The sequence below is a fragment of the Seriola lalandi genome, unplaced genomic scaffold (genome assembly GCF_002814215.2).
Source record: "Seriola lalandi dorsalis isolate HSWRI2012SDOR001 ecotype SW California unplaced genomic scaffold, Sedor1 jcf7180002052274, whole genome shotgun sequence".
Classification (NCBI taxonomy): Eukaryota; Metazoa; Chordata; class Actinopteri; order Carangiformes; family Carangidae; genus Seriola; species Seriola lalandi.
Genome location: NW_019522827.1, coordinates 4,010,659 through 4,023,725, shown reverse-complemented (window position 1 = coordinate 4,023,725; position 13,067 = coordinate 4,010,659). Strand labels below are relative to the sequence as shown.

The window sequence follows — 13,067 nt, the reverse complement described above, 5'->3', positions numbered from 1 at the left end:
GCACCTCAGTGATGATGCTCAAGAGCCCAAAAATAGCAGTGAGGTGAGGTTGTAGGGCGGCCCACCTGGACAGATCCCAGCAGGGAACGTGAGTGATTGTGCGATGAAAACAGGTCATGCCCGAAAACATATTAATCTTGCTGCACAGAAATGCTTACTCCTACATCTGAAACACAGTGACCCACTAAGGAATTGTGGGTCATTCAGTTTCTTAGAGACAGACCTGCTAATTAACTTACCAATTTATATTTATACAAATTAACATCATAACCATATCTGTGTCGTCACTGAATCATTCCCTCTGGTGCTGCATGTTAACACCTTAGCCACACTACAATCAGGACAATGTTGTGTCAATGTATCATCATTGTAATGGGTAAAGCAACCCTGGGTCAGTCTCTATGTATTCCTTTAGGATTGCGTGTCAGCATTCCCCGGTGAGCTCAGCTGGTACACGACCTTTCACCTACATACTGATAACTACTTGATAATAAAAACAATAAGACACCAATGAACATCCTGGTACACCACTTTTAAACCCTGATAGCATACTAAAGCATGTTTTACATGACAAGCACTCGCATGAATACACATGAATACACACACCAATGAGCACAACTGATTTTCACCTTTTGAAGCTGCCAAACATCTGGGCGTGGCCCAGGAACTTGCCAAAGTCAATGTGGAACATGTGACCGGTGGAGCGCAGCATGATGTTGTCATTGTGGCGATCGCAGATCCCGAGTACGTACGTTGCAACACAGCATCCTGCACACGAGTAGATGAAGTTCTCTGATGCCTAACAAGAAGAAAGGAGAGAGAGAGAGTGAAGCAGAGGCTTTAGGTTCAGCTGTAATACTGGCTGATTTTGTTCAGGAGGACAAAAGCCTAAATGCTTGAAAAGACAGAGTGACAAGAGGCACTCCCTACGTTTCCAGGGGTTTTATGCAAACCCAGAAGTTATGAAATTATTTTGCAGAGTGGCATAAAAACACACTGTAGTCACCAGCCTCAAAAATAGCAGAGCTCCATTTAATCACAAGTTTATGCCTGCGTCCTGCTGAAGTTGTAGATTTTCAGGGTCAGAAGTTGAGTTGGGAGTAAGGTTTCACATTTATAGGTGTCAAAGGTCATTCTGTTCTACAGCTGCCATAAACCTCAAGAGTACATTCGCTATATGTTTTTAACTCCAAATCATTGTGTCAAAAGAAAATTACGGTTTTAATATTTAATATTTAATAGTATTAGTAGTACATTTAGTACATTTTTCACACATCTGCTTTACATCATAAGACATCAAAAAGCATGTGTAATTAATACTCTGTCACATGATTAACGTTTGTTATAAGTAGCTGTGTGTGTAATGCTTTCTTAGCAACAATGACAACAACTACACTACATGATGGCATAACATGTTCCACAGCTGTTCTCCTTTAACCGTGCATGAGCGTGTACCTTCTCATACTCGTCTTCAGCAGGGTTGTACTTGCGGAGCCACTCTGCCAGAGGTTTGTCTTTGAAGGATCCGGTGACGCCGTACTCCACCTGGATCTTTCTCAGTGTGTCGGAGGATGGCACCAGCTCAACCATGCCTGGATAACACATCACAACTTTTATTAAAACAAAGCAAGCACACAACAGTCAGCGCTATCAAAACTTCAACAGAAAGCAAAATAGCATGATAAAAACAAGCAAGCAGACCAAATGAGGGAGACTGCTTATCTTAGCTCGAATGCTAAAGAGAATAAATATGTTTGTATGCCAAGATATGAAAGAGTCAGTGGATGGGGCGGATCTGACTGACAGGGCAGGCTATTCCATAGTCTGGGGGCCATGACTGAGAAAGTGCAGTCACCTCTGCGTTTCAAGTGAGTGCAAGGGACGGTGAGATGGCCCGTGTCTGACGATCTGAGGGGCCTGGATGAAGTGTGGGGGCTTAAAAGGTCTGTGATATAGGGGGGGGGGAGAACAAATGTCTGTGCAATGATCATTATCAGCTGTTGGAAAGTAAAAAAAAAAGAAAAGGTTTTTATGGTTGGTTGATGACAGTTTTAAGTTTGTTACATGATTGTATTCACTGTTTCTTCCTGTGTCATTTGACAGCAACTGAATACTTCCTTCTTATAATATAACACTTGAGTAAAGTGATGTGAACTTCCTGTGGCCAGACTGAAACAGTCAGAAAGGTCATTATCCTTCTGACCAGCAAAGATCAAGAATGGCTGATAACTATATTCATCCACTGTCTTCAACAATTATACAGTTATGTTTCCTTCTACATAATGTAGAGTGTTACTACAGTACGTGTGTGCTTCGGTTAGAGAGGGACATTTAAAAGTTGACTGATTTGAGCGTTTGTGTTCGTTCTGTTACCTTTGTCTTTGCCGGTGGAGATGCATTTGAAGTTGACGATGCGGAGGTCCAGCCCCTCCTGGAGCCAGATGCGGTCCATGATGCGGATCATCTGAAGGGCCAACATGTCCTGCCTCAGGTCTTCTCCAACCTGATGCACAGTCAGACAGACGGAGACACAGATTACACTCACTCGCTGCACTTTTGTTATTACCGGCTCAATTTCACTTCAGCCACCAGGGGGTGCAGTGTTCAGCTGAGAAGCATGTAAACAACAGTTGCTTACAACAAGTGTTGATGTACCTGATAACAACTTCCCAGTTTACACTTATGAAGTGCGTGTGAAAGACACAAAACAACCAGTTTTCACGTTTTGCATGAAATACTGATGGCTGTTCATAGGGTTCATTTTCAGGATTTTCCACTGAGTGTGTGTGTGTGTGTGTGTGTGTGTGTGTGTGTGTGTGTGTGTGTGTGTGTGTATACAGTACCTTGAACATAACGTTGATCTCTTCTCCCAGTGGGTCGGCGTTGACCAGGGCCAACTTGAGGGGAACTGCGTTGGAGTTGAAGAAGGAGCAGGCCTACACGCAAATAAACACAGTGTGATTTTATCTTCTGCATTACATCACACTAATGTTGCAATATACCAGGACAACAGGATCTTAGCACGTCTTCCTTTATTGTTGGTGGTTAAACCAAAAACACTGATGTAATGGAACTTAGACACACAGTGTGTAGATCATATCCATAAAAGAGATCCATTAATATCAAGTGTAACTGGAGTCTATATTTAATTATCAATTAAATAATAACAGTTTCTATTTAGTCAAGCAGGCTGCTGAACCAGAGGAGGAAGCTGATTAAAAGCTACTTTATCTCCCATAATACCTTTTGTGCCGAGCAGTGATCTCTCCTATTACTTAAGAGAATATACGCAGACAGTATGATAGCACTGACTGAAGTATCTCATTATCTATGATGAATATCTGTATGATATTTGAGAATATGTGCATGCATGTGTTTTATATTTTCGGGAAACTGTAGTTTAATGAGCTAATTTTCTCTGCGGTTTAAGCCTCATAGGTTCTACAAAGAGCATCTGGTTGTCTTCTTGTTTCTTGACCAACAGTAGAGTTGAGGCTTTTCTTGTTTTCCTGCTTTCTGCAGATTCATATTCAGAGTTTTTACTATTAATTCACTACATATAATCCTAGCTGAACATTACGGAGTTGCAGATTTTGTTTGTGCAATATTGTGTAAATTTTTCATTATTCAAGGCCTGTGTATTGTGTGTGTGTGTGTGTGTGTGTGTGTGTGTGTGTGTGTGTGTGTGCGTGTGTTACCTTGATGTTTAGTTCCTTGGCCACCAGACTGGGGCTGAGAGGCAGTCGGCAGGTGTTCCTCTGGAAAAAGTTCTGAACGTTTTCAAGGCCTTCCTGCAGCGCCACCTGAACATACACCAAAATAAACACACAGATATTATCATCCACATGCACAATATAGTAAAGTTCAATCTTACAGTCGGATCACAACTGCACTAACCTGTCGTGTGGACCCCCCTGCCTGCCGGACCCTCTCGGCCACGGCTCCCAGCAGGGTGACCAAATGATTCTGTTTCTCCAGCTCGGACCTCAGCTTGGCTCCGCACAGACACAGCAGGGAACCCAGCACCCGCTCATATCGCCGGCCCCAGGCAGGATCCTGCACTGCGTCCTTTAGCAGCCTGCAGCCATTAACACATCACAACAGTCAACATTTAAATGACTCTTTCATCCTGGACTCCGATTTTATTTTTAAACAATCAGCATCAAACTGCTAAACACAGTGTAAAATGATAATTTTGTCCTGGGAGAAGTGATGATGAACTCAGCAGCAATTGTAAGTGTGGTGTAGGGAGTTGGATTCAACGGGTGACTATAACTACAGTCTCTACAGAGAGCCTCAACACTGATATCATAATTTAAAAAGATTAAATTACAAGGTATCTCTTAGTTTTGATAAGTAACTTAAATGAGTCGCTTATGGGAAAAAGAAAGCGATGAATATGAATATTAGAGGAAATCAGGCAAGCTTGTGGTTAGATACATAATACTATGAACATGTGTGTCAGGTTAGATAAATAATGCTGTAAACAGCAATCTAAACACTCTGGAGCCTGTTTCTTTACTTCAGCTTCTATAAAACAGATCTGTATTGGTGGTTGTTTCAGTGCAGATGTGGACTCACCAGCAGAGGTAGTGGGCGATGTTGATGTTGCCTTGTGCTCTGGACAGCAGGAACATGACAAGGGCATTCTTTAGGTGACACTCAAACTTTAAGGCCTGGAAAAGACAAAAGAGAAAAGGGACTAAGAATCATAAATGGAGGAATTGTGAGTGACAGTGACGTTTGGTGAATGAATGTGAGAGTTTCAATGACTCAATGAAAATGACTGAGTGTTTTAAAAGTGCTTTAAATGTAAAGTATTTTTTAGCTGTACCTGTACAAGCTGTGGCAGATAGCCAGCTAGTTCATCATCACTGCTCGTCTCAATCCAACTAACAGCCACACTTCTCACCTCTGTATCTGCAAACCTACACACACACACACACACACACACACACACACACACACACACACACACACACACACACACACACACAATTAGAATGCATTCAACGACAAAAGATCTGTACAGTTAAAATGGAAAAGAGACTTTATTCCACCAGACTTCAAACTTGACTTTAGCTTCACGAAGATCAGTTCTCCGATCACAAACTAAGTTAAACAACTAATATATAACAATAAACTATCTTCAATATTAAGAGACAGTACAATACATGTCTTACTTCTTGAAAACTGAAATCATTTAAAGTTTATCAGGGACCCGCCATGCTACAGACTGACTGTGTGTATAAGTATTGAGAACAGGACTTACTTTGAGTCGAGCAGCTCCAGCGCAGTGACGGGGGGCAGAGGCGGCCAGTTGTGGAGCAGTGAGTGGATGTGAGCCATGCTGGCCCAGTCCCAGCTGGGTGCACTGGCCAGCACCTTGGGCAGGCTGCTGGGGTGGTCCCGCCGACAGTGGAGTCGATGGTCCCATAGGATCTGGTGATCTGCCCGCTTCAACCTGGAGACAGAGCGGAAACAGAGAGGGGAGATGTGTGGGATGGTATTTACATACAAATAGATAAAGATATTTATAAGTTATACATCTTTACATCTTGTTAATCAGACTTATTCATCAATCTGAGCAAGTCAAATTTATTACTTTGTGTTTCAGCATGTAAAAAATCCCTCTCTGGTTCAACATCGGATCATAAACTAAGAATATAAAGGGACTCAGACTGTGGAGTTTAGTTGGCAGGATCAACAATAATGTTTAAAACAGACAACAGAAAAAAAGCCCTTCAACAGAATCAAACAAATGCAACGCTAAATATATTAACAGCCATGCGATTGTAAGGTCACCAGTGCATATTTTCTCAGAACATCTGAGAAAATCAGTAAAGGGCAAGTGAGCAATAAATGATCTGCTCCTGTAAATCACCTCAGTGTCCATTTGAGCAAGAAATACAACACCCATTGGAAGAACTTCCACCATCTCAAGTAATAATCCTCAATTAGAGTAGTTATTAAGGATAGCTTGAAATTAGTTTTTAACTTTGAAACTAACTGAAAATAAAACAGCTGGCATGTTCTAATAACATTTCCTTGGCAAGTAAAGGTACAAGAATGAAATCATCTATCTGTTAAATCAACAGGCCACACAAAGAAATAAAATTTCTTTAACTCTATTGATCAAGTGTGAGTCATGTCCTGCTGTGCTGCGAAAGCTTAAATTTAAAGATATCACTATGTCACTTTCTGAAGCAGTGTTTAAGCCAAACAACCTCTGCCAGCTAACATTCGTCTTTCTGAAGTTGCCAGAGTATTTGCTGTTCTGTAGATGACCCTGATCTCCCTGTAGTAATAAATATAAAAACTTCTCCCTCAGGGATTGATGGAACATCACACACAGCTAAATCGACGCACGACAGATCAGAGAAACTGCAGCTCAACAAGTCTTGTGCCCGTAGAGGCTGGGGAAATGAATGGACAGGACAGCAAGCAGGCGGTGAGAGCCCAGTGAGAGAGCGCTCTGTGCTACAGCGCTGGTTGAGACTCATGGATGTTGGCAGAGTGGAGGAGATTTGGCTGGCAGCAGGCAAAAGAGAGCATTTAGCTGGGCCTGGAGCAGCTGGAAGAGAACAGACACACTGGAGCAGACAACATAAAGGCGTAATGGGGAACTGTGGCTGGCAAAGTCAGTGGCATTTTTCAAAATCTCTACTTAAATCTAGTAAGTCCAACAGATTTGGGGTGGTCTGAGAGGTAGCCAAAAAGCCGCCTGCTGAAGGGGATAAATTTAACTAGAAATACTGTTTCTGTGCATGTTTTTAAAACGCTCATAACATTAAGTGCTGTAAGTCTACAAAAAGCCCAACCAGCAGTCAATTGACTACAGTTATAATTTGGAAGCACATGTATTTAACATTACACACCTTTTCAATGCGTTTCAAGTCTACACACTTTTTAAAAATGTGGTTTTGATTCCCTGAGGTCACATTTTTGCTGAAGTAAAAGAGCTCAAACATATACTGTTATTACCAGTGACTAACACTCCATTACAACCTCAGTGATGCTGTCTTTCTCACATGGCCTAATGCTCATTAATCCACATGGTAGTACGTTGCAAAGAAGAATTCATTATTGTTTTGTTGCATTTTTGTTTAATGCAGAACTTAATGGAGAATTTATTAACGATCCAGCAGCTACTTCAAGCCTCTCGTGTTTGTGCACGAAGCACAAAGTCTGTTTTGCACATCAAAACCATCTCTCTGGTGATGTTAACTGATGCCAGTGCTTTTACTTGAAATCAATCCTGCAAACTAGATTTCCCTTACAAACTCATACATCTGAAGTGATGGAAACAGCAGAAAAGGCTGACACATTAATTGTTAGAAGTATTTATGATATTTACTCTCAGATCCAAATTTTTGAATTGCGATCTCCCCATTATAGTTTTATAGTTTAGAAATTACTCTACCCAAAATTGGAAGCTCTGCTGCAGATTTTCTCTAGTTTGCGTCGAAGGTCTGGGTCCAGCTCTTCCAGAGAATGGGGCTCTGGGCTGGGGGCTTCCTTGGGTCCCACATATAAAACATCCACCGGTGTGTTGGGGAAGTCCACCTGATGGTGACACAAATACCAAAGGTTGGATCAGTTTATTCATCTTAAGTCATTTTAGCTCAAGATGACACATTTCTTCTTGGCAGCCTATGATCTTTCATATTTGTAAGAAAATGACTGAGAAAAAAAAACAGAAAAGTAGAATAAAAACAAAAATACAAGCTTGTTGATGGTACACAGTTTGACAAGTACTTAATTAAAACCACAGTACTATTGTTTCCACCAATAAAGCTACTAACACCACCACATTTATTATCACTAGTACAGTAATTAGTTTTACTTGTAGGACTTTTATCATGACTATAATGGCTGCTGCTAATTAAGTTCTGTGATCACTAGAGCTATTCCACAATGACTGCTTCAACTATTGCATACATCTGTACTACTACACCAAAATCTATAAATATAAATCTATAAATGCTACTCTGACAATGAATTCCAGTAAAACCTCTACTATTAATGCACCATGACTACGAGCAGTTCTATAACCACTGAAATGACAGATATTGCAAATACCACCACCAACCTGCAGTATAATCCTCTCTGTAGGCATCCTCTTGCGGCTGCCTGTAGAGCCAGCGGCAGCGGCAGCTCCCTGGGCAGATGTCCACAGACATAGCAGCCTGCTGCCCCTGGCAAGCACCCTGAAACACACAGGCAGCAATAAATCCCCAACAAAACCCAAAACAATCAGAGAGAGCAATCTGACAAACAGCAATCTTTACACTGTGGCAAAGATGTAAACTGTCATGATCTTTCAGTGATTTGCTGTTGCTACAGTATGTGCCCCACATGCTACAAAAATTTTGTTCATTCCTGGTTTCATGGATGGATTACCGCACAGCCCGACTGGGCACAGGCCCAGGGTTCCCAAGAAGTTAGGGGGCCAGTGGACCAAAGCATCTGTATGAACTCAGTGTTTGTATTTCTTATTTGAAACTCACAGTGCTCAGTTAAAAGACACAAAATGACCACAAAGAGATGCTCAACAAAAGGGAAGCAGTACAACCCCAAAGAGATGCAAAACTAAGACAAAGAGAAACAAAAAGAAACAAACTAGAATTACCGCCTCACGGTTGTAACCCTCTGCCAACCTGTCATGTTGCAGGAAATATGTTCACCGTCTCCTCTTCTGTTTCTGAATAATGGCCAGAGGTGATTTTGCGGAACATTATGATGTCACAGTGACCTTTGACCTTCTGGATATACAATGTCATAACCTATTTTATCCTACTAGACATTTGTGTTAAATTGCATCATAAGTAGCGTAGGATTTTGTGAATTATTGCCAAAAACGTGTGTTGTGAGGTTACAGTGACCTTGACCTTCGACCACCAAATTCTAATCAATTCATCCTTGAGTCGAAGTGAATTTTTGTGCCAAATTTGAAGACATTTCTCAAGGCGTTCATCATTAGATATCACGTTCATGAGAATCAAAACCCGAACACATATAATGCCTCTGGCCCCTCAGTCTTTGGGTCCATATAAAAGAGGGGTGGGGGGCTTTTTACCTGTCTGTGCCCAAGGGACCATTTTCTCATATTTTTGTCCATGCCTGGTTTGTTGTTATTTTTCAGCTTATGTATGTTTAAAGAGTATGAGGTCCTCTACAGTTTATTCTGATGAATAGCTCAAATGATTTGAACATATCAAACAGGGGAAATACAGAAAAACATGAATCCAGCCACAACCAGCTGTTCCTCTCTCCTCACCGTCTGAAGTCAAAGAGCGGCATAGAGACTTTGCCCAGCTGCTCTGGAGCTTTCCTCTGTTTGTTGGAGTCTGGGGAGCCACCGGCATTCTGGTTCAGCACCCCGAACAGAGTCAGGCTCAGTATGGACTCCAGTGGCAGCACAGCTACTGCTATGGGGAAGTTGATCCTGGGAGAGACAATGACGGTGTCAGCAGTATGGAAGAGCAGTGCAAACAGTACATTGCAATTGTTGTAAAGTAAATTTCAAACAGTAAATAAATGGAAGAGACTGGAGAGGAAATAGGAGAGGAAAAGAAAGGCAAGAAAGAAAAGAGGGCAAGGGAATCACTCACAGTTCATCCCATTTGACGTGGTAGAAGAAGCTTTTGTATGTGCCCACTCTCTTGGACTGGACCGGTTTAAACAGGTTCTTGCCATTGTGGGTGAGGGAGCACATCAGGAAGTACTTCTCATAGCTGAAACAACACAGCACACAACAACACAATTAATATCAACTCTGTGTTTATGTAACTTTATGCACAATCTACAGCTTATTAAAAGTTATATAGACTAAAAGAAACTCATTACATTTGTCTAGCACAGCACTGATGCAGGCTGCTGTCGGTAGGAAAACATACTGTATATAAAGCGGAGAGACACTGGAGTTGTTTGTTTTTTTAATCCAGGGTAAATTAAACAGCACACGCCTAGAGAAACTGGGGGTGAAAACAGTGTCTTGCTCAAGGGAAGCGCATAAGTAAGGAAGGAGGCAACATTTTGTTCATGTTCCCCAACAAGACTTTCGACAGTTTGGGAGTTGAACCAGCAAACTACTAGTCTGAATCAGACCACTGATAGTTTTAACTGCATTCAGTATGTACTAGTATTATCAGGCTCTCAACACCCACCAAGTGTTTTCAGTTATTCTGATTCTCAAGTTGATTTTTATTCAGGGAAGCTGCTCTGTACGTACCCACAGAGACCTGAGAAGAGGTTTTTAATCAGAAAACATAAAACACTGTGAAAGCGTCCATGCTGGTGGATCACGGCTGTGAAGGGGCTTGTAAAGACTGTAGAGTACTACAACTCTCCTTTACAGTAACACAGCCTGCCTGAAGCTTCGTAGAACAACCAAAGTCTGACACTGAGTAGCTTCACAGGAGCAGCTGCAGGTTAAGGGTGGTACACACTGGTGGTAATGAGGGACAGGTGAGGGGCAGTCACTGCTCTGTCAATTTCTGAAACTAGACTTGTTGTGCCCCAATTTGGGCAGAGCCATGCTGAGACTCACCTGAGGTCACCAAACGTCCTCTATTAATAGACCTTCACAGTAAAAGCACAGGTGGAACTAATAACAGTGAGCCATCATACACTATACCAGGGTCCTGGAACTAGTACATTTAAAAAGGAATGAAGCTATTATTAATGTAATCACCTAACAGCATAATCTACAGGTTAGGGAGAGAGCTGTCAGTCAATCATGATCACCTGTGTGGGTGGAGCATCCATCAATTCTAAATGCTTGCATCTGAATACAGCACTGTAACCTCAATGCAAGTACACAACTAAAGGAATAAATGTCCTTGAAGCACATTTTATTGTGTAGACCTGGGAGATTCATATTTCAAGTAATGCAATAAAATGTGAACACGTCATTCATATCCAGCATTTGGTTTGATCCATACGTCCAAAAATAACCTCTGTTTCAAATAGAGACACATATGCAAGTGAAAATACAAGCACATCAGTTACACATTTTCACTTCTCCAGGCTTGATCCATTGCTCAGTGCCATCTGTGTTGGCAGCTCCCCCCCTAGTCATGGTGTCTAATATGCTGGCAGTTCCGTGGCATCTACTGAGGCTCCAGATGGATGACACACAGCAACGCCAAACACTCTGACTTCAATGAGGGAGCATTACAGTAACACCACAACACAACAGATATGCCTAGCTATTCGCCGGGGCTGCGAAATACTGTACTTGCAGTGTTCCTTTTGGCCTTGGGTTGTGAGAAGCTAAATATTTTTGGAGGTGTCTTTGGAATGACTGTCACTGCAGCAATGTTTGGTGCTGGCTTAAAATAGCTGCTGGGGGAGGCCGTGCCGCAGTAAATAGGCCTGTTATTAAGCAGTTCCGCTCTTTATGAAGGCCTCACTGGCCGACCAGAAAATTACCATGGAAAGAAGGCACTGCTGCAATTCTCAGGAAAGCTTTTAAAACCGCCTCCATCACAGTCAGGGTTATAATTCGAATTTATTTTTCAGCAATAAAACATCAAAGTCCCAACAATCTATAGCTGAGGACTATTCTTCAGCGCTGATAATTGCTGAAATGACAGAAGCTCTGAATTTGGTCACAACACAATCTTCCCATATTCACTCAGACTTCCTGTGTGATTTGTTTTTCCTGCAATTAGAGTAAGAAAATCCTTTTTCATGGCGTTTCTAGATATTTCGAACCATGCAAGATCCTAGTATTGTGGAAAGGGCTCGACAGAAATGTACTGATGTACTGGTCCGTGATGCGTGACAGAGCTGGGAATGGAAAATTTGGCTTAGCTCTGTTCCAGACACACGCAGGAGATAAAGTCAGGGTGAAACTGGACACTGGGATGGAAAAATAAGACACGGGGAGCAACACCGGAGCCATTTGTTTAGTAGGAGAAAACAAAACTATCTGGTGTGACAGCACAGCCTGTGAGACTGTGCTACAAATAAATACACTACTTACCAATAAACTGCTTTAATACAAGCTTATAATACAAATCATATTTGGTTTCTCATGAATTTTTTTTTTAGCTTTTTCTGCTGCTGCATTCATTTTATATTCTTGACATATAAAGTGATTTCTAATTCTGAACAGCCTTCTGTCATCACCTTTGATCCTATCTTACATAAGTACAATAAAGTGAAATGTGGGTGGCACTAATAATACTAAGGAGGTGGGTGATCATGTAAGAACAAATGCATGATGAGGTTTTAATTGTCCCTCAGCAGAGGATAGAGTACTTCAAATACAATTTCACAGTAAGTTTGGACAAGACTTGTGGGAAAATACTATCTGGTGCATATATATCCAACCTCAGGCTTAAGCATTACACACGGATTTATTGCTTTGAAGCAGAATCATCAACTATAGAGTCACATTACCAGTTTCTCCTGTTATTCAAAGCACAAAACAAACAGAACACACCTCTATTTACAAATGTGTATACTGCGTAAATTAGGTTCTACTGTGTCAAAGCTGCAATTAAATATCATCATTGAGCTTCTGGTATCATAAAATATAATGATGTGTGCTAGCTTTGAATACAAACATAGTGCTGCGCACATGCTATCATTATATATCAAACAATGATTTATTTCCCAGCTTTTATATTTTTATTGAATTACAGAGCAGTGATTCAGTGTTAATCCTCTAACTGTTTACCTGCTGATCCAGTTGCCTGGGATGCCGTGCAAGGCGAACAGGGTGAACTGAAGGTGGTCTGTGGTGCCAGAAGCTTCTTTGCTGTTCCTCCCCTCAACGGCTTCCTCATCTGCAGCCTGGGACAACGGAGGCGAGCTGAAGGAGGCGGAGGGAGGACAGAAGGAGCGCAAGTAGAGCTTGGCCAGGTTGTAGACAGCCTGCGTTAGCAAGGCCATGCTCTCCTCCACAGGACTGGCGTGACCTGTCAGGGTCAGGTAAGGATCAGGTCATAGAGATATTATGGTAAACTCTTTTCCACAAAAATTCTAATTCTCCATTGTAAAGTCTAGTTGAATGATCGAAGGGTGAGTGCAACTGTGAGTGTGTGTTCAGAACT

The 13,067-nt window shown here is 41.7% G+C and overlaps 1 protein-coding gene across 2 annotated transcripts in view; it reads right to left on the bottom strand.

Annotated features, from left to right (window-relative positions):
- The window catches only part of pik3c2a (phosphatidylinositol-4-phosphate 3-kinase, catalytic subunit type 2 alpha), a 48,093-nt gene that overhangs the window by 5,983 nt on the left and 29,043 nt on the right, over positions 1–13,067 (bottom strand). For both annotated transcript variants that reach the window (XM_023400252.2, XM_087172339.1), the window contains exons 11-24: positions 12,692–12,932; positions 9,615–9,737; positions 9,281–9,448; positions 8,093–8,210; positions 7,424–7,566; positions 5,273–5,464; positions 4,835–4,928; positions 4,582–4,676; positions 3,898–4,078; positions 3,699–3,803; positions 2,844–2,936; positions 2,374–2,503; positions 1,456–1,592; positions 630–799 (exon numbers count right to left, since the gene is read on the bottom strand). In XM_023400252.2, coding sequence (XP_023256020.1) covers positions 630–799; positions 1,456–1,592; positions 2,374–2,503; positions 2,844–2,936; positions 3,699–3,803; positions 3,898–4,078; positions 4,582–4,676; positions 4,835–4,928; positions 5,273–5,464; positions 7,424–7,566; positions 8,093–8,210; positions 9,281–9,448; positions 9,615–9,737; positions 12,692–12,932 — 1,990 coding nt within the window. The remainder of the gene's footprint in view (positions 1–629; positions 800–1,455; positions 1,593–2,373; positions 2,504–2,843; positions 2,937–3,698; positions 3,804–3,897; positions 4,079–4,581; positions 4,677–4,834; positions 4,929–5,272; positions 5,465–7,423; positions 7,567–8,092; positions 8,211–9,280; positions 9,449–9,614; positions 9,738–12,691; positions 12,933–13,067) is intronic.